This window comes from Electrophorus electricus, chromosome 7, assembly GCF_041902795.1.
Source record: "Electrophorus electricus isolate QZ-2024a chromosome 7, ASM4190279v1, whole genome shotgun sequence".
Taxonomy (NCBI): Eukaryota; Metazoa; Chordata; class Actinopteri; order Gymnotiformes; family Gymnotidae; genus Electrophorus; species Electrophorus electricus.
Genome location: NC_137503.1, coordinates 17,014,883 through 17,041,045, shown reverse-complemented (window position 1 = coordinate 17,041,045; position 26,163 = coordinate 17,014,883). Strand labels below are relative to the sequence as shown.

The following is a 26,163-nucleotide window of genomic DNA, read 5'->3' as shown; positions in this document are numbered from 1 at the left end:
TCAAATTCTGCCATTTATCTAAGATTTTGGGGAAAGCTGCCAAATGACAGCCAAACTTGCAATTGCAAAAGTCACAGTCTTGAAAATATTTTGGTGGAATTTAGGCTGTATCAGAGCTATAATGAAGATTATAAAAACCATTTATTATGAAATTATCAAGGTTACATATCATTGATGGTTCTGCCTGATTTGCCTGACCAATCAGAGCAGTCTGAGCTCATCGGCAGGGGGGAATTTAAACACACAGGAGCACTAACAAAGTGTTTCAGACAGGGTGAAAAGAGATATACAGTATGAGCAAAATAATGTAATGTAATAATGTAATGTAATGTACTACTATTCTAGTAGACCCTAAAAATAAAATTCTGAAAATGGGCTTAATAGGTCCCATTTACATTTATTGCTTATATCCAAAATGACAAATGTGACCAAGTACAATTTGAACAATTGAGTGTTAAGGGCCTTGCTCAAGGCCTTGCTCAGTTGTAACCTGACAATGGTGGGGCTTGAATTTGTGATTACTAGTCTAGCACCTTAATTGCAGAAGATATGTCAGCTTTCATATTTAAGTAATCTAGCATTGGTTGCAGAGCTTGTAAGAGATAAACAAGATAAATCTTTCTTTTGGCATCTGTCCCAACTCATGCTGAGTCAGAATTATGTGGTTTTACATTTACCTGACACTTTTATGCAAATTAACTTACAATTATGACAGAGTACAATATGAGCAATTGAGGGTTAAGAGCCTTACTCAGGCAACTTGGCAGGGCTTGAACCAGTAACCTTCCAATTACAAGTCAAGTACCTTAACCACTGAGCTACCACTGTTTTGGGCAAGATACCAACGGTTTTTCTTATCACAACCTGTTATGTGAAAATGTCTTATGTTTTCAGTTGACAACATTGTCTTTTGGCTTTGGGAGTTACATAGTTAAACATTTGCCCTATTTATTCATTCTCAGCTCAGGTTTGATGTGACCTGCAAAATGTGACCTGTGCTTCTGAAAGGCTGACATCACTTTTATTAAAGCACTGCAACAATACAGAAAAAAGAACTATGCTGACAGTGGGTGCCCCATCAGTCTATCTGGCCTCTTGGCCAGCCACAGTCCCTCCTTCATGGGGTCAATATGGGGCCAGTCGGTCTTGACAGACCAGTCTGACGCTTGTAGCTAAACTTACGGAGGGCTGTAGTAAATACTTTAGACTCCTCCATGGAGGAGCAGTATTGCCAGCAGAACCAGGGACAAGTGGTAGTCCCAGTCACACTGATGCTGAGGGGTGATGATGGCTAGCTGAGTGGTAGTCCCCATCACATTGATGCTGACTGGTAAGGACCATTTGAAAATGCTCCATAAAGCCATCAATCTGGGGGTGGATCAGTGTAATCTGAGTCTTCTGGAATTCCAGCCAGTTTCAGATCTCAGCCATGAAGTTATACCATTGGATCAGAATCAGGCTTTATTGGCCAAGTATGCTCACACATACAAGGAATTTGTTCTTGGTTACAATTATTCATACCACACAGTTGCTTGTACACAGTACAACAAAAGACATTTCCACCACACACACACACACACACACACACACACACACACACACATAGTCATATACTTGGAACATTACATGTGCATCAATTGTTAAGAGTGTTGTGTACAGCAGTTGGGAGATGCAACTGTAGAATGAAGTAAAATAACTAAGTAGTTTGGCAGGTAAAGGTAGGGCAGAAAAGAGCAGATAAAGGTGAAGTACTACATGATTGAGATTAAATATTTAGGAGTGTGATTATGTGTATTATTATGTGTGCCTTGAGATATTCAACTGTTCATGACTTTGATGGCATATGGAAAAAAGTTTCTCTGTAGCCAAATTGTCAGGATCCTCATTTGGCTCATTTGGCCTTATTTGGGGTGAGATGGGTCTGCTGTGATCTTCTCCACCTGCCTCCTGATTCTGCAAGTGAGCAGATCTAGCAGTGTGGGCATCTTAACACCAATGGTCTTCTCTGCAGACCAGATAATGCTCTGCAGTATGTTGAAGTCATGCTTGGTAGCTGAGCTGCCCGACACTGTAATGGATGTGGTGATGACAGATTCTATGATGGCAGTGTATAACTGGACCATCAGCTCATGGGGCAGGTTGAAATTTCTCAGATGACACAGAAATTATATGCTCTGCTGGGTTGTTTTGCAGAGCTGATGTTACTGTCTCACTTCAGATCCTTGGTAATTGTAGTACCCAGGAACTTCAAAGGACTTCACTGCCGACAGTTCTGTCAAGGCTGGTCAGGGGACTTATCCTGAAGACCTCGGTCATTTCCACTGTTTTTTTTTTTGTGTTCAGATCCAGATTATTGTGGATGATCCTGAGGACAACCTGGTCCACCACCCATCTGTAAACAGACTCATCATCATCATGAATCAGACTGATGATTTGCAAATTTCAGAATGCTGACTGAGGGGTCCATGGAGGTTCAGTCATTTGTGTACAGTGTGAAAAGCAGCAGGGAGAGTACACAATCTTGTGGGGCACCCATACTGATGATCTGGGTTCTTGATGTGAACTTTTCCAACCCTACCAGTTGCTTTCTGCCAGTGATAAAGTTTTTGATCTATTGGCCGGTCCAAGAACAGAATTATTGCATAAATTCTTGGGTGTTGTAGGTGCTGGAGGATCAGGTGAAGTTCACTGACCTGCTGGCCTGGAATGCAAACTGCAGGGGTTCCAGCAGGTGGGTTGTGATGTCCTTTAGATGAGCCAGTACCAGTCTCTCAAAGAATCTCATGACCACAGATGTTAGGGCAACAGGTCTATAGTTGTTCAATCCAGTGATGGTGGCTTCACACAGCTCCAGTGATTTGTTGAATATATTTGTGAAGACAGGTGCAAGCTGGTCCCACAGGCCCGCAGACAAGAGGGTTAACTTCCACCAGGGCCAGGTGCCAACTTCACTTTTTGTTTTTTGATGAGGAGATCTCCCTCATAGATCTTCAGGGTGGGCTGAGTGGGTAGCTGGGTGTTGATGAAGTGTGGATTGTGGTTGAGTAGGTGTGTGGTGCTGGGCATTTCGAACCTGCAGTAGAATGTGTTACAGTTGTTAGCCAGTTGATGACCACCCATTTTCTGGGAGGGTGGCCTTTGTAGCTGGTGATGCCCTTTTCCACATGGTTGATGGCTTGTTAGAGGACATCATTCTATGCAGTTTGTTTGTGTAGTTTGTTTTGGCCACTTTGTTCTGGGATTTCCTTGCTTGATTGTACAGTGACCACTTCTGTATGCTTCCTCCTTGGATCAGCGTAGCTGTTTCAGCTTGGCATTAAACCACAATGTCATTGAGTCCAGGTGGGAACACAGATATCCTTGCAAAAGCTGATGTATGATGTCTGTGCATTCATCCAGGCTGCTTGTAGCATTGTCAAACACAACCCAGTCCATTGCTTTCATGCAGTCTTGGAGTCTGTCTTTAGCTTCACTGGTCCACTTCTTAATAATGCTGACTACAGGTTTGGCGCATCTGAGCTTATACCTGTATGTTAGGAGAAGACGGACTAGGTAGTGGTAAGAGAGGCCCAGAGCAGCACGAGGGACAAAGTGATATGCACCTTTTAATACAGTATAGCAGTGACCCAAAATGTTATTCCCCCTACTGGGGCAGGTCACATGCTGTTTGTATTTGGGCAGTTCACCAGTGAGTTAATCACTGTTGAAGTCCCCCAAAATGATGAAAAGTGATTCTGGCTGTTTGTGTTCAGCACTTGTGATCTGCTCTGCTAGTGCTTGTAGTGCCTTGCTTATGCATACATGTGGTAGAATGTATATCACCTGTGGTCACTGTGGAGCTTCTTTGGTATCCCAAACTGGCAGGAAAAACTAATCCACTATTCACTCTGCCATCATTGCCAATGCTCTGGTCCAGGACCGCATATGCCTCGTGACATAATCCTTGGCCACAGAGATATAGTGTCTCCTGCATCTGTGGTGAAAAGGAGGCCTAGGACATGCATGATGACCCTATCCATGTGTGCATTGGAGCAGACTGACTGAAGCAGGGTAATATGAGTCTCAATTTTTGATATGGTTGAGTCACAGACTACACAGAGTCCACAGAGAAGCACCTGCTATTATCTTTTTTCTTTGCCAGGAGCACGGGCACTGCCCAGGGACTATTCTATGGATTGATACAGTGCCGGTAGTGATGGAGCTGATTTGGTGCAGTGTCACTTGTGTAAGTGCTGGGCAGCACTAAATCTTCCTCCTTGGCTGTGAATAAGCTAAGTCAAAGGCAAAGTCAAATTTATTTATGTAACACTTTTTAAAAATGTATACAGCACATTATACTTTTTCACACTGTTACAAAGCAGGTTTACAAATGTATGGAGCCAGATCTATAATGAGCAAGCTACTGACATTGGCAAGGAAAAAAACCTAGAGTGGATTAAGGAAGAAAACTTTGGAGGACCAAGATGCAAGAGGGAACTCATCTTCCACTGGGTGGCCCAGCTAGTAACCATTCTATGCCTTATTACATTATGTTTAGTTCAAGTAGCCACTTTTATGTAGATTTGGGAGCCTCAGTTACTCCAGTGGGTCTAGGTTAGGCAGGCTGTTTCTGACATGGCAGCATCAGTTCATCTAGAGACAGGGCCGAGACATTTTGCTTTGTCACCAGTGAGTAGGTCTAGTCCAGTGTTGGGATCAGATCTTGGAGTTATTAAGGATCCCAGTCTCTCATTTGAAGCTCATGTAAATAATATTTCTATTATTGCCTCTCTCCACCTTAGGAACATTTCAAGAATTATTAACATGTTCTCCTCACACAAGGCAGAAGCTAGTCCATGCATTTATTACTTTAAGTTTGAACTACTATAATGCCTTACCATCCTGTTTTACCATTAAGTGCCTGAACAAGCTCTAGCTAGTTCAAAATTCAGCAGCCAGAGTTTTTACTAGAACTAGAAAATTTGATCACATCAATCCTATATTAGCTACTTTACATTGGTTCCCAGTAAAATTTTGTATTGATTATAAAATACTTCTAATAACCTACAAAGCACTGAATGTTCTTGCTCCACAGTACATTAGAGAAACATTACGTTCCACCACGTTCTACCATGTCTGCTTAGATCAAAAGGTGCAGGCTCTACTAGTACCAAGAATAAGAAAATCTAAGGCAGGGGGCAGAGCCTTTTCTATAAAGCTCCCACACTATGAAATAACCTTCCTGTAAATGTTAGAGACTGAGACACAGTCTCAATATTTAAGGCTAGGCTGAAAACCTATCTGTACAGTGAGGCATTTTATTAACTACTTCCCATCTTAGGTAAAGGTCTAGATCTGGGGGTCCATGGGCATTGAGAGTTATGGTAAACTGAGATGTCATGATGCTATCACTTCATCTTTCTTTTGTCACTCAAGTTTGTTGACAGAGAGCTGCAGAGTGCTGATGTTCCAGGGTGCCCTCATACCCGTGTTTCCTTCTGGCTCTTATTTAGCCATAGCTACATCTGCCTGAGTCCATAATTGCACATTATAGTTCCATCATTTACACACCCTTGTACCTGGATATTCTCTCTTTCTGCTGAGCTACACTTACCCCTGATGTCATGATATTACTGAGCCTCAACCCGTCTCAGCTGCCATGGCTACTCCTACCACCCCCTGATGTCCCTTGCTGTAGCCCACCACACCTCCACTCCAGCCAACTACTCTCCGTTGCCCTTAATGGAAGTTCTCTTGCAGGATGGCATGATGTTACTGAACCTCTATCCATCTCAGCTGCCATGGCTACTTCCACGACCACGTGATGTCCCCTCCTGTAGCCCACCACACCTCCACCCTAGCCAACTACTTCTCCATTGCCCTTACTGGACATTCTCTTGCAGGATGGGTCATGGACACATACACACCATCAGGACAAGACTAAGACCTCTAGAAAGTTGGACTAGACATTGTTTGCTTATTTTTTCATCTTTTGATTTATTTTTCTCTTAAAATTGTTATTTTTGTGGTGATCGTTGTCAGCCTGAGAAGGATGCCCCCCTCCCTTTGTGTGTTGGTTCCTCTCAAGGTTTCTTCCTCACGGTCTAGGGAGTTTTCCCTTGCCCTGTTGCCCTTGACTTGCTCACTGGGGGCTTGGACTTGGACATTTGTAAAGCTGCTTTGTGACCACATCCTTTGTAAAAAGCGCTATTTAAATATATTTAAATTTTATATCTGGAATAGCATGCGAATTAAAAAAAAACAAAACGCTGTAATGAAAAAAAATGAAAAAACAAAAAACATCGTGGTGACAGTGCACCCATCCTTGAAGTTCCACCAACCTACTGGTGTTCAGTTCCTTTGGACCCACCTAGCTGCCACTAGCTGCCACTGCCAGCTTCACTTACCTCTTCTTTTAATCCAACGATTCTTTCTTGAGGTTGTGCACAGCGCTGGCCACCATGAACAAATCCATACCGAGTATGCATGCATCCTGAATTAAGCACGAGCAAGAACTTGTGCACTTGGCTCAGACCCTCTATGACCAGAAACCCTTCCTTCCCCTCATGTCCACGCGGCTGCCTGTGACAGGCTTGAGATAAGCAGTTGCCGGTGAGAGACACAGGTGCTGCCATTATATGCCAAAAGCATCATATGGCCGTGGTCAATTCTGCGAGGTCATCATGCTGCTCCAGCAGCAGGTCCAGGAGCACCTGTAGTACTTTCTCTCCAGTGCCAGACACAGATATGTTGGTGACTGTCACCATCCAGCCATGATGCTGAGCAGCCACTTGCAGCTGTGCACAGTATGGATCCCATACACCCTTGCTGTTGTAGCATGATAGGGTGATGCATGTCATCTCTATTGTGCCGGTCACCAGCTGGGCTCCGCTGTTGAGCAGTGCAAGCTGTTTCCTTCTGAGTCTTCCCCAGCCATCCACCATTCTCTTGGCTGGCTGGACCTGACCAGCAGGGGACAGACATTATGCTTGGCATCCCCCTTCCTTACAGCTCCATCTTCTTTGACACCTGCCTTCAAGTTTGTAGACATGTCACTCGATTGCTTCAAGCTTGACTGCAACATCAAACTTCTAACACTAATGTAGTATCAGCACAGAAGACCAGACAACACCATCTCTCAAAAAATAACTGCTTTTATTGAAGCAATGTAGCAATAGAGAAAAGGACTGCTTTAACAGGAAAAATAGGGGGAGGGTTAATTAAAAATCACATACAACAGTAACAACTATTAACACCCCAATAACTGCAAAAAGCAACAGTGAACCAAAACTGAACACATACACACAACTCAGTTAATTAATGAACAGATTTATTTACTAAATAAAGGGAACCAGAGAGGCGCCTGGCATCCTGAGAATCCTTGCCTCTCTACATGCCCAAGAGTCCACAGCCCAAGACTGTGGCAGTTATCAGAGTATATAACAAAACAACAGGTCCTAATTTAAAACATGCAAACTACTTTCCAAAACTATAAGTATGCTATAACTTTTCATTTGAAATAACCATGCATCCTTTAGTAATTTAAACTATTTATTGTTCAAGTTGTCTGCATTTTTATTTTGCCTGGTCTTTTACGCGATGTCCTCATTTTGATTATGCTGATGATTAATCATGAAATTAGATTTGGCAATGAAATTGGATTTAATTATGCTGATGATTAATCATGAAATTGGATTTTGATTTTTTTCTCTTACATCATGTTTTAGAATTTCAGTTCAGAGAGTTAAACCTAGTTTAAAGTATGTCAAGTGAATTATTGTTTCCAAAAAATCTCTCACCTGTCATAGAAGTCATCCCTGTAGTAATCATAGTCAAAGTCATAACCACTGTAAAATAAATACACACAAAAAACAAACAAAATTACTAAAGGCTACAATATCAGACAGAGATTTGAGTAAACCTTTTTTATTTTTTCAAACTTTATAACACTTTGCCTACACAAAATTGCCTAATATTTCTGTAATAAGGTTGTATTTGAATAATATCAAGGGGAAAAAAAGGTAAATAATTGGACAATGGCACATTTTTTGTTTCTTCCGCTTTGTACTAAAAGGATACTGGAAGTAACTAGAAAAACCTACATGAATAAAGTTGTCATGTTTAGTAAGTACTAAATATAAGAAAGGCTATGATGTCTATACTGTTCACTCACCATGTAAATTTAAGCTAAAGTAGTCGTGTGGATCTCCTATCTTTAACTGCCTCCTTGATTCCTCTGTTCTACCTCCTCCAGCATGTGACCTGTAAATTGATCGCACTCCACTGTCTTTACGGACCTAACAATGCCAAATGTTTTCTGTGGTGAATAATTTTTTATCCAGCATGTGATGTTTGCCTATGGTATACTTCTTCACCTCTAGCCACATCTGGTTCAGTTTAAAAGCTGTGGCAGGAGCAACATCTCTTTACAAAGTGCATTTGTTTCTGTCAATTTTATTTTGTTCTGTATTTCATTTTGATATAATAATTGGCACATTTAGGATTTCATGTTCACTATGTTGTTGACTTTTGCTAACGCACAGTCAAGCAAGTCTGTCCAAATCCTGCATCGTATGCACAATTTCATATTACATTTCATATGACCTGGGTTTCAAGATGTAACAGTATTTAAGAGATTCTTCCATTCACATATCTTTTCCTTATTTCCTCAGCGGGAGGAGATAAGACACAAGGAAAGGAGGCAATGAAAGGAAATGAGGATGAACACTTAAAATTATGAGATCTGCCCACTGTTTGTAATTTATGTTTTTTGAGCATGGAACTAAAACCACCAATATTATTTACACTGTCCAATTTCATACGGATTTCACTATAAATGAGAGAGAACCACATGAGAGAACCATATGGAACCTAATGGATTTCAGTTTAATTCAGGGCATTTTTCATTCCAGCATTTTTTTGTGTAAATTAAACCTGACTCATGTTCACAGTTACCCATGGGGTTAATACAACCAGAGAATGAGTGGTGGAGCATTGAGGTGAGTTCTGCCCTTACCTGTATAGTGCTGCTGCTGCTGTTCTCTTTAAACCCTTAGGCCTGTTGGGTTTGGGTTCACCTGCCATGTTGATATCTGCAAACAGAGGAAAGTTTTATCGTGACCAAACCATGGTTTTCACTGTATACTGACATTCCTTTCTTCTTCTTCTTCTTCTTCTTCTTCTTATTATTATTATATATTTGATCATACAATTACACTGCAACACAGTGATACCTACTAAAAACTGGCAACCATACAGTAGAAAAAGTCACTACAATTCAATTATTATGAAGACTATTAAAGTACCGGTTACCTGGTATGAAGCTTCATTAACATGATAACTTTTTCAGCGAGAGGGCCTTAAAATACACTGCAACATATAGTACTTCTATACTATTCTTCACTCTTCACCTTTCTAAGCCTCTCTAAACTTTAATTCCAAGAATCATGTAACAAGAGCAGGCACAAGTGCATAGGTATTTCAGACCAAGATTAGAGAGATATGGACAGTTTTAGATATGGTAAAGATGGGTGTAGTAGAGATGGAGCAGACAAGGAGTCAGACTGTCATACAGAAGTTAAGAAGGAGCCTTAAGAAGGCTCTCAAATCTTGTTAACCTGATCCTGATATGGTCATACTTGGTATTGATAACTGGCAGTGGAGAATAGGGCGATGAAAAAGAGAAAAAGATGTAGTCACTAGCAAATAAGGTTGATGGAGATAGAACAATGGAGGAAAACACTGAGTAGGACAAGCATATGGGAGCTGTTGGGACTAAAATAGATAAAGAGTGTCAGCAAGAGATGAACACCTGCTGATGAACACCTGTGTTCTCCCTTATTTATCTTAAAGGAGCAAAAAATGTTATTTCTTAGAGGACCCACTGTGCTCTGACTGAATAACTGATCAGGAGAAAACAGTTTAAAAATATGTGTGATGGCCTGAATACAGTGAGCGATTAGTTGTCGGATGCATGTGCAGAGAAGAGTGAGATTTATTATGGGCAAATCCAGAATCATAATCACTGAAACAGTCCAGGGTCAGAGAACCAATACATAAAGCAGGGGAATACATGGTTAAGCTAAATGAAGCAAAACACGATGAAAAACGGGAAGCAGGCTATAAGAAAAACACAAGCAATGATGAGAACAAATAACTAAGAACAGAGATAGCAAACAGGCAGTGAAAACATGATGCTTGGAAACGAACAAAGCCTAGGATTATCACAATGACCAGCAAAGAAAAAAGGGAACAAGACAGGGTTTAAATGCATGTACTAATAAGAATTTAAGAAGACACAGGTGCTACAAATGAAGGGCGGAGAAAAGGAAACACAAAAACAAAACAAATACACAAGATAGGGTAACCATGACAATAAGGATGTGAGGAGGGCCAAACGTGACAGCAACCAATATTTAATAAATGAAGGGATGAATATGTGTTTCTAAAACAAGATATGGTGTAAACATTACACCCGTGAAGCACTTTATTTTTAGTCATGCATCACTGACCTTCCAGTCATCATTTTCCAGATGTGCATTGCATTTTGTAATTTGCAGACTAATGAGTATGCACAGTGTGCTTTCAAATCAGATCTTTATGAATAGCCTGTGAATCACACCTCCTCACCATCAGGTGTGAACACACCAAACTGAAGTTGGTATTACCTGAATACTAGCTAATAGGTAAAATACATGTTTTATGCAAATTATTTTCTGCTGGATACCTTTTCATAAACTATTATATATTCAATAAGACAAAGATGTTATAGTCAACTGTTTTTATACTCATACTTACATTCTGAATACAAAACTGCATGTATTTCTATGCCTTATAGATACCTATATCAGACAATGTTTGTGTTTCTTCCTTAAACAAAAAAAGAAATACCACTTAGAATTTCTGACACAAACAGTATTAAATCTGCTGCTTGAGCAAAGATAAATGATTACCTCCTTTCTGCCGGTACTATAACTTCTATAACTTTCCAAGTTCTCATAGATATGATATGCTAAACCATTAAATGTTTCCTATCTCTACTACTGTCATTTTGGGCATTCTCCTTCCAGAATTACATTCCACCAACAGTCCATCTCAGCTACTGAGATGTCTCCTTGGCTTTAGCTTCTGTGTCCTTGTGCTCTGTTGGCACACTCTCTAGCTCTGGAGACACACCCCAGGCACTGGGATGAGCTGATCATCGATGGAAGCTGTGGTTCAGTGTCATGGTCCCCAAATTTTAAAAATATTCACAATCTTTTGATCCTCAAAATCTCTTTATAAAATGTCATACTTCTGTTTCCTTTGAGAAGCTATGATTTCTCTTATGTTTTAATATCTTCCTGTCAGAAGATATTTTTAACATATATATACACAGACTCTGTTGTGTCTTCAACACTAATTTTAACCTAGCCTCCATTGCTAGTTTCCACAGTATCACTCAGAGTTACATCAATGAACTCAGCCTCTAGTTTGTGGTTACGGAGTGAGATTAAAATTGTCACAGAAGAATTAAAGAAATGTGATAAGGTAAGATATGCTGCTTTCTTCCTTTGCAAATTGTAAGGGCAACCAATCAAACAATATAGCAGAACTCATAATGTAGGACATGCTGTCTCCATTTATCTAAGTATATTTGTTTAGGTCTAGCAAGGACTTGCATGAGATATTATGGACAACCAAATTATAAATTATAAAATAAATAGTCAAACTATTGATTAAATCTGCTCACCAAGGGTCTGTCCAGCCAGCACTCGTCCATTCTCCCCAAGGACAGCTCCACGGGCATGTCTCTCAATAGCATACTGAACAAAAGCATATCCTTTGTGAACAGAGCAGCCTAATACACGCCCATATTTGGAGAAGATCGTCTCAACATCAGTCTTTGTCACCACTGTAGTGTTCAGGTTCCCAATAAACACACGTGAGTTGATGGATTTGGGATCATTTTTGTTGGTGATGTTGCTGGTCTGGACTTTCAGTGACATCATGGCTCTGCAAAAAAAAAAAAAAAAATTAAAAACAGGAAGTGAATAATATGGTAATGACATGATAATTCAGAATGGGCTTTTGAAATCTTCTTGATGGAGCTGTGCAGTTTTTGTAGTTCCATTTATTGTTTATTTTTTAATAATAGGAATAAAATGTTACAACAAAGAAGCAAGACTGGCAGCCTAAATACTTCTATCACATGAAAAACTAATAAGATAGGCCTGTTTTCCCTAGACAGGGAAACTATGCATATGACTGCATAGATAATCACATGGTAGCAGAACACCTAACACCTATAACTAATGCATCTTTAATTCAATGCTCCATTCTTACTACCTCTGTCTGACATACTTATGTGATCCTCCTGACCAACAGCAGGTTTTTAACACCATTAGTAACTCACACATGCGACAATGCAAATGAATAACTGAAGTTTCAAAGTATACACTTCATGCTTAATTTTTTTTTCTATTCTATACAATCGATAAATGTTTAACTTGTGTTCTTATTACCAGCTGGTATTTCATTTTTAGCAACAGGAATGTATTATCATCTCACACTATCTGAATGAGATAATTAGCTAATTGTGCTATTAGTTCTCAACATGTATTAAGAAAATAATTGCTAAACATTTGTCAAGATTGACCTAATCAAGAGTGCTTGGTTCAGCCCAGATAATTATTTATGTGCTTAGCAGGAGTATCATTAGTGAAACATAATTGTTATTTAATTTCCAATCATATGTGACCAATAGGTGAACTAGTTTTTGCGTAGAAAAGTGATGAAATTTGAGTAGCAGATATTTGATGTCAACTTCAATCTTATTCTCATCATTTTGAACCCTGTTTCTGTCTTGCCTTCTCTTATACACCATCCTACATACACAGATTATACATACTATAAATACAAACCCCTCTCTCTTGTCATGTGAAGAGGAAAACATGTGACTTTGGCATATAGGAGTTTGTCAAGAATACAAATACGGCATTTAGCAGACGCTTTTATCCAGAGCACCTTACAAAAGTACTTTATCATCTACTCATAGAATTTATCCAAGCCAATACAGAAGGTTAGATTCAAAGATACCATTGAAATAGAATAGTGCTGAATACAGGAATCAATGCTAATAAATATATGTAAATATATTCAAGTCACTCTGGAAAACCTATGCTGTAAATGTTAGTATAAATCTATTTAGAAACTTTAAATACAGGTACAAATTAAATAAATACTTGAGCTACACACACACACACACACACACAAAGTCTCAAAGTTTCCTAAAGATATTTACTTTGGCAATGTAAATAGTTTAATCACAGCAGATAAAGTTATGAGAAAGGAAGTAGCCCCAGTGAATGTTACATTTTTGTATGTACTGGTGAACTGGCATTTGAGAGAAAGTTGCCAGAGCATCAGACTAAACTAAAAAGTTTTGTTCTCATCTTCAAGCATCTGCTTCCACCTCCAAACTACTTGGGAATCTGCCTCTCTCTCCTGTGCACTCATGCACACCCAGCCAAGTTCCAGTCAGTCCAAAGTCAGTCCAAAGGCATAATACTTACAAATGCTACTCTACTTTCTTTTGCTTTTTTGGCAGCGTGAGGTTTTGTGGCATTTGACATGGATGTGATGTAATTTGCTGCTGAACTTTGGCCCACAGTGAAAGACCTTTGGCAGTTTCAAACTCTTGGCCTTAAATTCCATTGATGAGTTTTGAAAGAAAATCTCTCCTTGCTACTAGAAGGGATGTCCTTCACGTTATAAGCCAGATGCAATCTCAGCAAAGGGACAAACTTAAGTCAGTCCTCAAAACAGCACTCAACTACCTAAAAGACCACCTCCAAGCCAACAAACTACCAGGAGAAAAACTATGTTAACAAGGATAATACATTAACTGTTTGTGAAATTGCTTTAGGATCATTTGATAATTGGAGGCCTGATTTGTCCTCATTAATAATTAATTAATAAATATTAAGCAATACCCCCATTCCCATTTGTTCTAAAGATGTCTATGTTAGTAAACCACACATACACACTCTCATTCATTCAGTGTGTTTCTTAGAAAAGACTCTCATGAGAATGAGAATGAGAGTCTACAAGCTAGAGCAACCTGTTTGCAATCTGCACATTTGCTATTGTTTATTCCACTCCTACTTCAGGTGGCTAGGTTTCTACATGTCAAAGAACAGAAAGTTCTTCACAAATACAAAAACAACAGGTTTTGTGCTCATTGAAGTTACACACAAAGCTGTCTCTAAAGAGATTTTTGTAATCTTCAATTTGTTACTCCAGGTGGTACCATAGATGAAGGAACACTTTTCTGAATGTCCTAGTGTTGTTTTAAACTTGTACTTGCTTCTGTTGTCACTCTCTCTTCCAATCTCCCTCTAAATTCAAAGTTTGAGTGTGTCCACAGGCAGGTGTTGTTTGAGATTAAAGAAAAGTCCATAGTAAATCAGTATACTTGTAATGATGAGATTGCTCTATCCTTCCCTGAACAGAATGCTGCCTGTGTTAGGCCCCTAATTTCCTGTCAGGAGAAGATGTCTTGCTTATTACTCATTGTGCCTATATCATCTGCAAAATAATTAGCCAATGGAAATGAATGCTGGTTGACCTTAATGCATGAAGGTCAGAGTGTCATATCCTGCAAGAGAAGAGATGAGAGAATGAGAAACATAAAAAGATGAGAGAGTGAGAAAATGAGAGAAAGAGTGAGTGAGAGAGAGAAAGAAAGAGAGGACAGGTGACAGTAGTGATTCTTTTTCCTCCCTTGTTTGAGTTATTGGACCTGTGGCATCATTGCTTGTTCTGATGCTAGGCAATGCTGGCAAGAGGAAATATGGGCATAAAGGCAAAATATATGTGTGTGTGTGTGTGTGTGTGTGTGTGTGTGTGTGCGTGTGTCTGTCTGTCTGTGTGTATGGGCTTGTATGTGAAACCTAGTTGGGGGGAACACTGATCTACAGCTATTCCTATGTCAGGTTGGCTCATTAAAGCACTTGATCTGAGAAGGGAAAGTGTTTTCCTATAAAGCTCCCACACTATGGAATAACCTTCCTGTAAATGTTCGAGACTCAGACACAGTTTCAATATTTAAGGCTAGGCTAAAAACCTATCTGTACAGTCAGGCATTTTATTAGCTACTTCCATCTTAGGTAAAGGTGCAGATTTGGGGGTCCATGGGTATTGAGAATTATGGTAAACTGGGATGTTATGATGCTGTCACTTCACCTCTCTTTTGTCACTCAAGTTTGTTGACTGAGAGCAGCGGAGTGCTGACGTTTTAGGGTGCCCTCATGCCTGTTTTTCCTTCTGGCTCTATCCTTTTAACAATAACTAGATCAGCCAGAGTCCATCTTTGCACATTATAGTTCCATAATACACACTCTCATATTTGGACATGCTTAATAATCTATTCTCTCTTTCTGCTGATGTGCACCTGATGTCATGATGTTACTGAGCCTCAACCCATCTCAGCTGTCATGGATACTCCCACCACCCCCTCATGTCCCCTGCTGTAGCCAACCACACCTTCTATCCAGCCAACAACTTCTCTGTTGCCCTTGATGGACATTATCGTGGAGGATGGCTTTCAGACACACGCACACCATCAGGACCAGACTACAACTGGGAATTAATGTCTAACATGACTAGACATTAATTGTTTATTTTTTTCCATTTTATTATTATTTATTTATATTTTTCTTAAAATTGTTACTATTGTGGTGACCATTGTCAGCCAGAGGAGGATGGGCCCCTCCCTTTGAGTCTTGCTTCCTCTCAAGGTTTCTTCCTCATGCTCTAGGACGTTTTTCCTTGCAACTCTCGCCCTCGGCTGGCTCACTGGGGGCTTGGACATTTGTAAAGCTGCTTTGTGACATCTGTTGTAAAAAGTGCTATATAAATAAATTTGATTTGATTTGATTTGATTTTGTGCAATAGAGCCCCTTCCCCCAGAAAAAGGACAGCTGGTATGCCTGCTCATTTGTGTGCATGCCAGTTCTTATCTTATAAGATCTTATAGTTCTTATCTTAGAAGATCTTATAAGCTTTATTATTGAAAGAGAACCCATAATGTTTAAAAATATCAAGTACTGTCAATATAGTAGATATGTCCCCCTAAAAAACACATTACATGTGCCATTGCCTAACACCATGAACGCACACTAGTCATCAGTCCTAAACTTTAATGCCAAGTGCAAAATCTAGGATAAGACCACAAACAAAATGCAGAAAATGCAACTCACAAAAGAAGGAACTGTGAAGTCAAAAGTTTAAAAAGGCAACATGTTCTCCAGTCTCATCTCATTCACTTTTGACCACAAATGGGTGCCTAGAAGGAACATATGAAACCAAAGCCCTAACTAAAAGGATACTTCATGTTAAGAGCATCCTAGCCAGCCAATGGAGAGGAATGTTTCCCTCCGCCAGCTTCAATTAGCCATGGGGTCCATCTGCTGTCACGGATAACCTCTTGCTTTGACTCCTCGCTTCCTGTTTCACATGTTGGATGCATAATTAAACAGGCAAGCTTTAGGACCATGAATACTGCTCATGGGCAAACCTGACTCTGCCCATCTACTTCTAAACACTGTTAAATAAACAGAGCTACAGTACTTTTGTAGCTTTCGTGAGCCTTCTAGGCCAGGGGGAAAGTCGTTGCTGTACTAAGGCAGACAGCTAGGCAATATTTTTGGTGTGTGTGTGTGTGTGTGTGTGTGTGTGTGTGTGTGTGTGTGTGTGTGTGTGTGTGTGTGTGTGTGTGTGTAGAGATAGAGAATCTGTATGACTCTGGGGTAATATATGCATCATGCTAATAACCTTACAGGCACTGTCCAACTTATAGTTAGCCAAATGATTTATATCTGTAACTGTGTTAAGGATGATGCTCAGTAATAATAATAATAATAATAATAATAATAAGTTCAATTTATAGAGTGCCTTTCACTGACACAAGGTTGCTTTACAATGATAGTGGGGGGAAAAAATGAAGTTCACACAAATTTACACAACACAATTATTAACAAATACAGATAAGAAAAGAGGTTATGAAAAGTGTTGGGAAAAAGAGGTATGTTTTAAGTTGAGATTTGAAGGAGAGTGTGGAGCAGAGACTGAGAGATTGAGGTAAAGTGTTCCACAATTTTGGAGCCACTAGGATCTGCCTCCTACAGATCTGCCTCTGCCACTAAGATCTGCCTCCTACAGACACCAGTCTAAACTTGGGGATGGAGAGGAGACCTGCATTAGAGGACTGAAGTGTACAGGTGGGGCAGTAAGGGAGTAGGAGTTGAGCTAGATAGGGAGGTGCAAGACCATGCAGAGCTTTGTATGTAAGGAGGAGGATTTTGAACTGAATGTGTTCAGGGACAGGGAGCCAGTGTAGCTGATGTAGACTAGGAGTGATGTGAACTGATTTCCTTATATGAAGGAGGATGCTTGCAGCTGAGTTTTGGACATATTGAAATGAGTGGATGGTTTTGTTAGGGATGCCAAGTAAGAGTTACAGTAATCAATACAGGAGGTGATGAAGGCGTGAACCAAGGTCTCAGCGTCATGTGTGGAGAGCATGGGCCTAAGCCTAGCAATATTACAGAGGTGAAAAGGGCATTTTTGACTTGATGTGGGGTTCAAAAGAGAGAGAAGAGTCAAAGAATACACCAAGGTTCCTGACCGTGGATGAGGAACTGATCAAGATACTGTCCATATTTAATTTAAGATTGGAGAATTTTGATATTTTGGCCAATAAGTAGAAATTACATTTTATCAGAATTGAGTTAAGATGTTTATGCTCATCCACTGCTTGAGATCTTGGATACAGGAGTATAAAACAGGAGGTGGTAGGATAGTGTTAGCTTTGGTGTTAATATAGATCTAAGTGTCATCCGAATAACAGTGGAAATGAAGACCATGCCTGCAGATAATCTGACCAAGGAGTATCATATACATAATGAACAGGAGAGGGCCAAGGACAGATCCCTGGGGAACACCTTGAGTGACAGTAGCAGTGTGCAATTTGTGTTTACCTAAAACAACATAATGTGTTCTATTAGAAATGTAGGATGAGAACCATTCAAGAACTGTGTTAGCAATGCCAATGGTTGAGAGGTGGGCAATGAGTATGTTATGATTATTTGTGTCAAATGTGGCACTTAAATCTAGAAGGAGGAGAATACTCAGGTCACCAGAATCAGCAGAGAGAAGAAGATCATTTAGAACATGCAAGAGGGCTGTCTCAGTGTTGTGCATGGGATGGAAACCAGACTGAACAGGTTCAAACAGAGCCTGTGTATTTAGGATACACTGCAGTTGAGAAGCTACAACTTTTTCTAATACCTTGGCCTGAAAGGGGAGATTGGAAATGGGTTGGTAATTATCAAGAAGTGCAGCAATTAGTCCAGGTTTTTTAAGAATGGAAGTGATATCTGAGGTTTTGAGAGTTTAAGGAACATAACCTAACGTAAGGGATGCATTAATGAGATGACAGATTAGAGCAGAAATATGAGAACAACACTTCTTAAGAAGAGTAGTGGGGGCAGGATCAAGTTTATATTTTGCTATAATCTCAGAGATTAGGGAAGGTTGAGTTAGAGAGAAAGCAGAAAATTGTTCAGCAGCAGGGGTGATAAGGGTGTCCCCATAATTGGATGTAGGGAGAGCAGAGGGGAAAAACTGGTTAATTTTGGTTATTTTTTCATTAAAGAATCTAAGAAACCCTTCACATTGTTCAGCAGTACCAGATGGAGAGGAAGATGGAGGCTAAATGATCTTATTAATAGTGGAAAAGAGAGTTTTGGTATTATGATAGATTAAATAAAGTGTGAGTGGGCAGTATTTAGAGCTGACCTATAATTAAGCATATGGCTGGATTAGGCTACTTTATGAACAATGACACCAGTTCTCTTATAGAGGTGCTCAAGGTGCCAACCTTTGGTTTTCGGGGTATGTAACTCAGGGAAAACCATGGAGAAGAATGACCAGAGGGAACCTGCCTGGACTTGAGAGGTGCTAACTGTTCAAGTAGCTCAGAGATGGAAACATTATACATAGAGAGAATATCATCAGTAGAACACAGTTTTGAAACAGACATCAGGGGAGAGGAGTAGAGGTAATCAGAGAAAGTGAGAGGGTCAACAGCTTTGATATGAAGGGAAAGAGATGAGGGATTTAGTACATGGCCAAGTGACTGAGATAGTAGCTGTGGCTTCAATAAGTTTATGATCAGAGATACCAACTAGCGATCCAGTATCAGAAGCAATATCTAAACCAGAAGAGCAGATTAAATCTGATGTGTGACAATGAGAGTGGGTAGGAAAATCAACATGTTGAGCCAGAGAAAAATAGTCAAGCATAGATAGGAATTCAACTGAAAATGAACAATTAGTGTCAACATTGATATTAAAGTCCCCTAGCACAACCATCGCTGAACACATTGCACTGGCCAGAGTGAGAACCTCAATGAATTCTGAAAGAATGTCTGAAGATGTACTGGGTGGTCGGTAGATTAACAAAAACAGTACTGGTAAGTACTGGTTAGCTTCAACACCAAATATTCAAATGAGGATACCTCATGAAAGGTACAGGCAGAGACATTAAGCAGCCAGACCACCACCTTTTCCCTGGGTTCTGGGTTTAGCCAAATAATTATGGCCACTGGGTGTTAGTAAATTGAGATGCAAGTAGTCTTCAGGTTGCTGCCAAGTCTCAGTAAGAAAGAATAAGTAAAATTTGTTTTACACAATGAGATCGTGGCATATGGAGGCTTTATTCGTGAGGGAGTGACAGTTCAGCAATGCAAAGTTAAGTTTATTAGTCGTAGAGTTTTCCCCAAGGGGGGCTGGGAAAGGATGCGAGGGAGAGGGCGAAGAACATTAAAGTTAATTCTGTGGTTTGTTGGTGTCATCCATTTTTCCAGAAAACAGGAATAGCAGAGTCAGATGAATGGGAAGTAGAGAACAGAGGCCTGTAGGAGCGATGAATATAATGGGGGCGGCGAACAGTGCCAAGTGACTGGCATAGCATGTAGGTGGAAGAGTCCAGGCGATAGCAGGAACAGAAGCTGCGAAGTTGTAATGGTGTGTATTGGAGCAGCATAGCCTAGTAGTGAGGTAGGTAGGCCAGCCACAAACACTCCAAGGCAAAAAAAAAAAAAAAGATGCTGCATACAACCAGAAAAGATCATGGCAGGTCTTTATTGACAGAGAACCAGTCTGCATTGGTAGAAAAAAAGCTGTGGCCAGTGTGACTTGGACCTATTAACCATGCTACGTTAGCCATCCTGCTATACCAATCAACAACCAGCCCAGGAACAGCAAGGACACACATTGCAACCAATGTGTGGTTAAAAACTCACCCAGTAAAGAAGCAACAAAAGTGAAATTTAGTAGGGAGAGAGCTCGCAGCAGGAAGGCAGGTAAGGTTGAGATACACCCACACAGAACATAAACCAAAAAAAAATGTTAAAAAATCAAATTATGATCCGTGAAAGAAAAACATAGCAGCAAAAAGCAAATTTTACATACAGAAGTACAATAAGCATTGAGATCCTGGCCTACTCTCTTGCTTAAAATAAGGGCTATTTCACAATCTGACAAAGGTTTAGGATAATTGGGTATATTTTGCAACACAGCTTCATAAATGAGCTTGTATTAGCATGAAGAGTCAAGTTTTGCCTAAACAATGATTTGAAGGTTTTTTTTCTGAGACACTTTGTTAAAAGCACATTGAAAATGCTTGGAGCATTTTTGAGGAATGCTTGTGAAAACTGCAAAGGCATAGTCACATGGGTGGCAGAGCGTGGCAGCTGCCACACAAAAAATCCTTGTCCCTCCAGTTGCCACCCCAAATCAAATTGTAAAATTAAATTATATAAATAAATAAAAATGAACTAATCCTTACATTTCAGTTACATTTATCATCATTTCATTTGTCATGTCATATTTTAGACATTTCTCAAAGCAGAGTTAAGAACAACAAAACCAAAAAAAAAAAAGATCTGTGTTTTAAACTAATGTGTTCGTTCCTCTGACTGGCTCAGCAAGAATTATAACATAATGCACTGTGACTATAGTACCCTGATTTTGCATACGCTTGGTATGTTTATGCTCGGTCTGCTGGGTAGTGTAATGTGATGTGAGGCACTTGGGCGGTATGACAGTACCTCCCTCTAAAGAGTCTGGGATGGCCAAGGCACGTGGATGACCACGATGATCCCTTGCCTGCATGGCGGACTCCGGTCCAGTATGAGAATCCTCCACAGGAAGGTGGCAAGGGCAACCCCACAGATGAGGAGCAGGCTTGTCCGAGAATCTTGTGTGGAAGTCCGAAAGGAGGCCAGGATCCAGTACATTACAGCAAGGGACCCAGCTTTGTTCTTCAGGGCCAAATCCCTCCCAGTGCACCAGGTATTGTACTGAACCACCCCTTCTCCTGGAGTCCAGAATGTGGTGCACTGCGTATACCGGAGTGCTGTCATATTTAATAGGCTGAGGCGGGGTATCATCTAGAGAAACCTCTTCCAAAGGACCTGAAATAACAGGCTTGAGAAGAGACACATGAAAGGACCTTGAGATACGGAAGTATGAAGGCAGATTGAGTTGGTATGTGACCTCGTTGATGCAATCCAAAACCAGGCAGTAATTCCAAAAAAGAAGAGCAATCCAAAACCAGAAGAGCAATCCAAAACCAGGCAGTAATTCCAAAAAAGGGGCAGACAAAAATCAGCAAAGAGAAATAGAAAATCAGGATACGGTACACAGGAAGATAATCAAAGAAAATTATGCTCTGTATGCTTAGAGAATCTAGAGGTAATACTTTGCAATGTTTAAGAGCTTGAGACAGGCTTATATACAAAATCCTCTGAACAAACATTCAGTATTCCGGTGACAAATATCTGATTGAATGTCCTTGATTGGCCGAGTCGTTGGCCGGGTGACGAACAGTCTGCTGGGTAGTGTAGTGTGATAGGGGTTTGGGTGGTATGACAGTATGAAAGTAATCTTCATACTTCTTGATTTTAAGACCTCTGAGCAAATCTGTACTCAGTTCAACACCCACTGGCTAAAGCTTCATGATTTTTGGCTTGGGAACACATTCTCCAGCAATTTATAATAAGGTCGTGCTCTATCAGATTGCAGCAAGCCCTAAATAATACAGGCTGGCCTATATGGGAACATCTGTTGTTTGAAGGAGCTATAATCTTAGTTAGGTGCCTCTGCAGCATGCTGACTATGGAATGCAATAGAACCTTTCTTCCTGGGGGGCTTAAGGATCTTAAACATTATGAAATGGTGGATGAGAAAATTTAAAATAATAACTACATATCTAATGTTTTAAGTCAGTTTTATCCAAAACCAAATTATGGACTAAGTAAAAAAGCTTTTCATCAAAAGTCCTGGCTTTTGCCTTATTCAGAGTTATAGCTGAATTACAGTACTTCATTTAGATTTTGTTTACTTGCTCCAGTATGTTTATTTGCATATCTTAAACCAAGAAAATAATTCTGATATCTCTGGTGCTGAAAAAAATGAACATTCAATATCATGATTTGGTGGTTTGGTGGAAAAGCGTTGGCAAGAATCATTTGAACGTACTATATTTATGGAACTCTCTACAAGTGTGTGTAGGTGTGGGTGAGATTGCAATGTGACTGGCTAAACACACATAACATACGACAGCAATGCTGAGGTCACCATAGGCAACACCACATTAATGCAGTACTGTATTGATCTATTGAATTTTAATTGCTCAATGTCTTCATCAAAGGGTGTTATGGTAGCAAAGCAAAAGAGAAGTGTGTCATATAAAAAGCTCCACAGCAACAGCCTATCATATTCAAGATGCTGTTCTTAATTGCTTTGTAGATCCTTGTTGACCAATAATGCAATAATGTTTAATTCTAATTCAATGGAGAGTAAAATCTGTGAATTATCCTTAGTTATATGTGACCTCTCTCCACCTCCCTCTTGCAGTTGGTTAGTGCTTACTCCACCCTCTTGCCACCTCCCTGGCTATTTATCATTGGTTGTTGTTCCTGCCCGTCTCAATCACTTTGCTTTCCTCCCCTTGTTCAGGAATGATGTATGAGCTACAGAGACTTTCATCTATCTGCTGGGCAGTTCCATTTATCGCAGTGGCTGAAAAATAGATAGTGTATGAAGTGTAATTTCGTGCTGCAGTGAGGCCCCTGTCCCTCTGGATGTGTTGAGGGACTTTGATTAAATCCTTCTTATAGGAAATCAATACATTCTTCATTAGGCCCCTCTTTCTAGCAACCTGCACTCTTTCCCTCATACATATCAGGCCCATGCACAGAGAAAGAGGTGGGGAAACAGGGGAAAGAGAAGAGGAGTAACTTGAATGCTTAGCGAGACATTGTAAAGGTAGGGATGTTGAAGAAAGATGAACAAAAGCAGGGACACAGAGAAATCAGTACAAGGGGATCACTCAAGGGGAAAATAAGAAAGATAGATATTAGAAGACAGATAGGAGAAAAAATAAGAAAAGAGATTTTGAGGAATATTTAATGATATGGAAGACTAAGAGGGAGAGGTAGAAAATTAGTAAAAGGGCAGCACAGCGGGTGAGAGCACAAAACGACATAGAACGTAAATGTGTTATTAACAGGGAGAGAGTGATGTCACCTCTGAGTGTCACCTGACTCCATCTGTTCCCGTCCCGTTCTTCTTCACTCGAATGGATTAAAACGAATCAGAAAAGACCAACAGTCAGTCTCCCCTAGTCGCTAAATGCCTGTCAGACACATGCTGTACCACTAGCCACAAGAGGGAGAAACATACAATGAGAGAGGCAGATAGAGAAGCATGGGTTAATGACTAGCAACTCACCAGTGCAAACAAAAGAGGAAGAATGGAGAAGCTGGACACAAGAGACAGATAGGAAGCAAAAGAATGAAAACAGATGATAGGAAATGAGAAATTTTAATGATGTGGAAGAGAAAATTAGTAAAAAGGGATGACAATATGTTAGAGAAGGGAACACACATAGAACCTAATCCTCTAAAGTGGGTAAACTAACTACCTGATGAATGGATCCAACTAATGAATGAAAAATACAGGATTTGAGCACGCAATATGTCCAGCTTTGGCACGGTCATATTCCAGTAGTTTTGCAGAATGGCCATTTGTGTCTGAGTTTCTATTTTCATAACAAATACACTACTAAATTATATGCAGAATTCTGACTGTGCTTCTGTTTGTAGCAATGAATAGCAAGAGAGATGGCAATGTCACAAATGATCAGTGCCAGTGGCTCTTCAGCTCTTCAGCCAAATGCCTGAATTAAATCACCTGTTTGGACAGAACTAATATCTACTGGCAATTTTAATTTGAGAAGAGAAACTCCCCAAAGGGCTAATTTTGTGGTACTGGGGTCACCACACTTCTTCCATGGCAACTCTGGAGTCATAGTTAGATTTAGAATGGTTTTATTGCTTTAACAAGATAGTATGATATAATTTACAATAAATTTTGTTTTGCAGTAGCTCATACTAACACAGGTACATTCAAATAGTAAACTAAAACAGAATGGAAATAACTTCAACCAGCCAATCAGCACAGCAAAGGATTTGTCTCACTGATATGTAGTTCTAATGTCACAGCACACAGCCCTAGCCCACATGATACAGCCCTGCCACATGCTATTGTTGTGGTTGTCATTGTGTCTATTTGACTTTCCCCCTTGTTTACATTTCCTTTATTTGTAGCCATGCAGCCTTGTTAGATTGATACGTTTCACCTGTCTATAGTTAAGCACCTTGTTAGTAAATGTATTTAAACCGCGTTGTATGCTTCTCCCTTTGTCGTCACAATGTCTGGACTGTTGGTCATGGCAGTCTATTTGTAGTGAGTGCACGTCAATTGTTGTTTTACGTTCCTTTTATTAAAGGTCTTTCTGTTCTGGGACTCACGCCTGTGTCTCATCCTTCTTTCCCCAGGGCTTGTGCCACCTAACCGATATCTAGTTAGCCTAAAACTATGCAATCATTCTAAAAAACAAGACAAATGTACTCATAACTCAATTTTTAATTGACAATATAAAATTGCGACTTTGATAAGTTACAAAATGTGAGGGCCTAATGTGTAATTTAACAGCTTGTTATGAATCTCACAATAAGGGATTTCCCCTAATCTTCACTCTCATCTGCACTTTAATTCTCAGATATTAGTGTTGTAAAATGACTACCAGAAACATGTAAATTTGGCAGTTGCCCCTATCCAGAGTGAATTCCATATATACAATCTGAACCACAATTATTGGCACTCCTACTCAAGATGAGTGAAAAGAGTTCACCTTTTGGTGAATTAGCCGAATCTTACACTGAAAACATAAGAGAAATCCAAGAATCCCTCATCAAGAAATTATTTGTAACAAAACCACATATGCCACAATTATTGGCACCCCTAGAAATTTTTAGAAACAAAATGTTTTGCTTTTTGGAAGCAAAAAATTTAAATGATTTGCATTTATCTTTTCTTGTTTTCATCTACATTTTTACATGATATTTACATCTGGATTTATATTTTTGGCATTCAGCAGATGTTCTTATCCAGGGCAACTTACAAAGATGCTGTGTCATTTACTCATAGAATGCATACTAGCCAGTAGGTTAGAGTTCAAGATACAGCTGAACTAGAAAACAGCTGAAATGGAGAAATCAATGCTGATACCCACAGAAGAAGTGCAAAAATAAGCATAAGCTCTATATCAAACAATGATAACTAATAACAGACAATCCCAAACAATAAGTACTAGAGTTTCAGTTATTCAGCATAAATGCAGGATTAATGGTCATTTAAATATTCAACAAATAGATAAGTCTTCAGTCTGTGTGTGAAGACTGCAAGGGTCTTTATTCCACCATCTAGGAGCCAAGACAGAGACTAGAGTCTTGATGCATGTCTTCCATGAGACTTCAGGTAAGGGGTTTCAAGCCGAGCCATACTTGACGTTCGAAGTACTTGAGGTATGGATCGGGCTTCGACCATTATCCTCATTTAGAGAGGGGCTGGTCCATTTTTGGCTTTGTAGGCAAGCAAAAGGATTTTAAATCTGATGCAGACAGCTACTGTAAGCCAGTGAAGGGAAAACAGCAATGGAGTGACATGCGTGAACTTCATAAGATTGAACATTAGTCATGCTTCTGCATTCTGGATCAGTTTCAGAGGTCTG

General features: G+C 39.9%; 1 protein-coding gene across 1 annotated transcript in view; it reads right to left on the bottom strand.

Moving 5' to 3' along the window:
• The window catches only part of raly (RALY heterogeneous nuclear ribonucleoprotein), a 65,099-nt gene that overhangs the window by 11,714 nt on the left and 27,222 nt on the right, over positions 1–26,163 (bottom strand). The window contains exons 3-5 of the mRNA XM_081718531.1: positions 11,711–11,973; positions 8,996–9,071; positions 7,779–7,826 (exon numbers count right to left, since the gene is read on the bottom strand). Coding sequence (XP_081574657.1) covers positions 7,779–7,826; positions 8,996–9,071; positions 11,711–11,969 — 383 coding nt within the window. The 5' untranslated portion in view covers positions 11,970–11,973. The remainder of the gene's footprint in view (positions 1–7,778; positions 7,827–8,995; positions 9,072–11,710; positions 11,974–26,163) is intronic.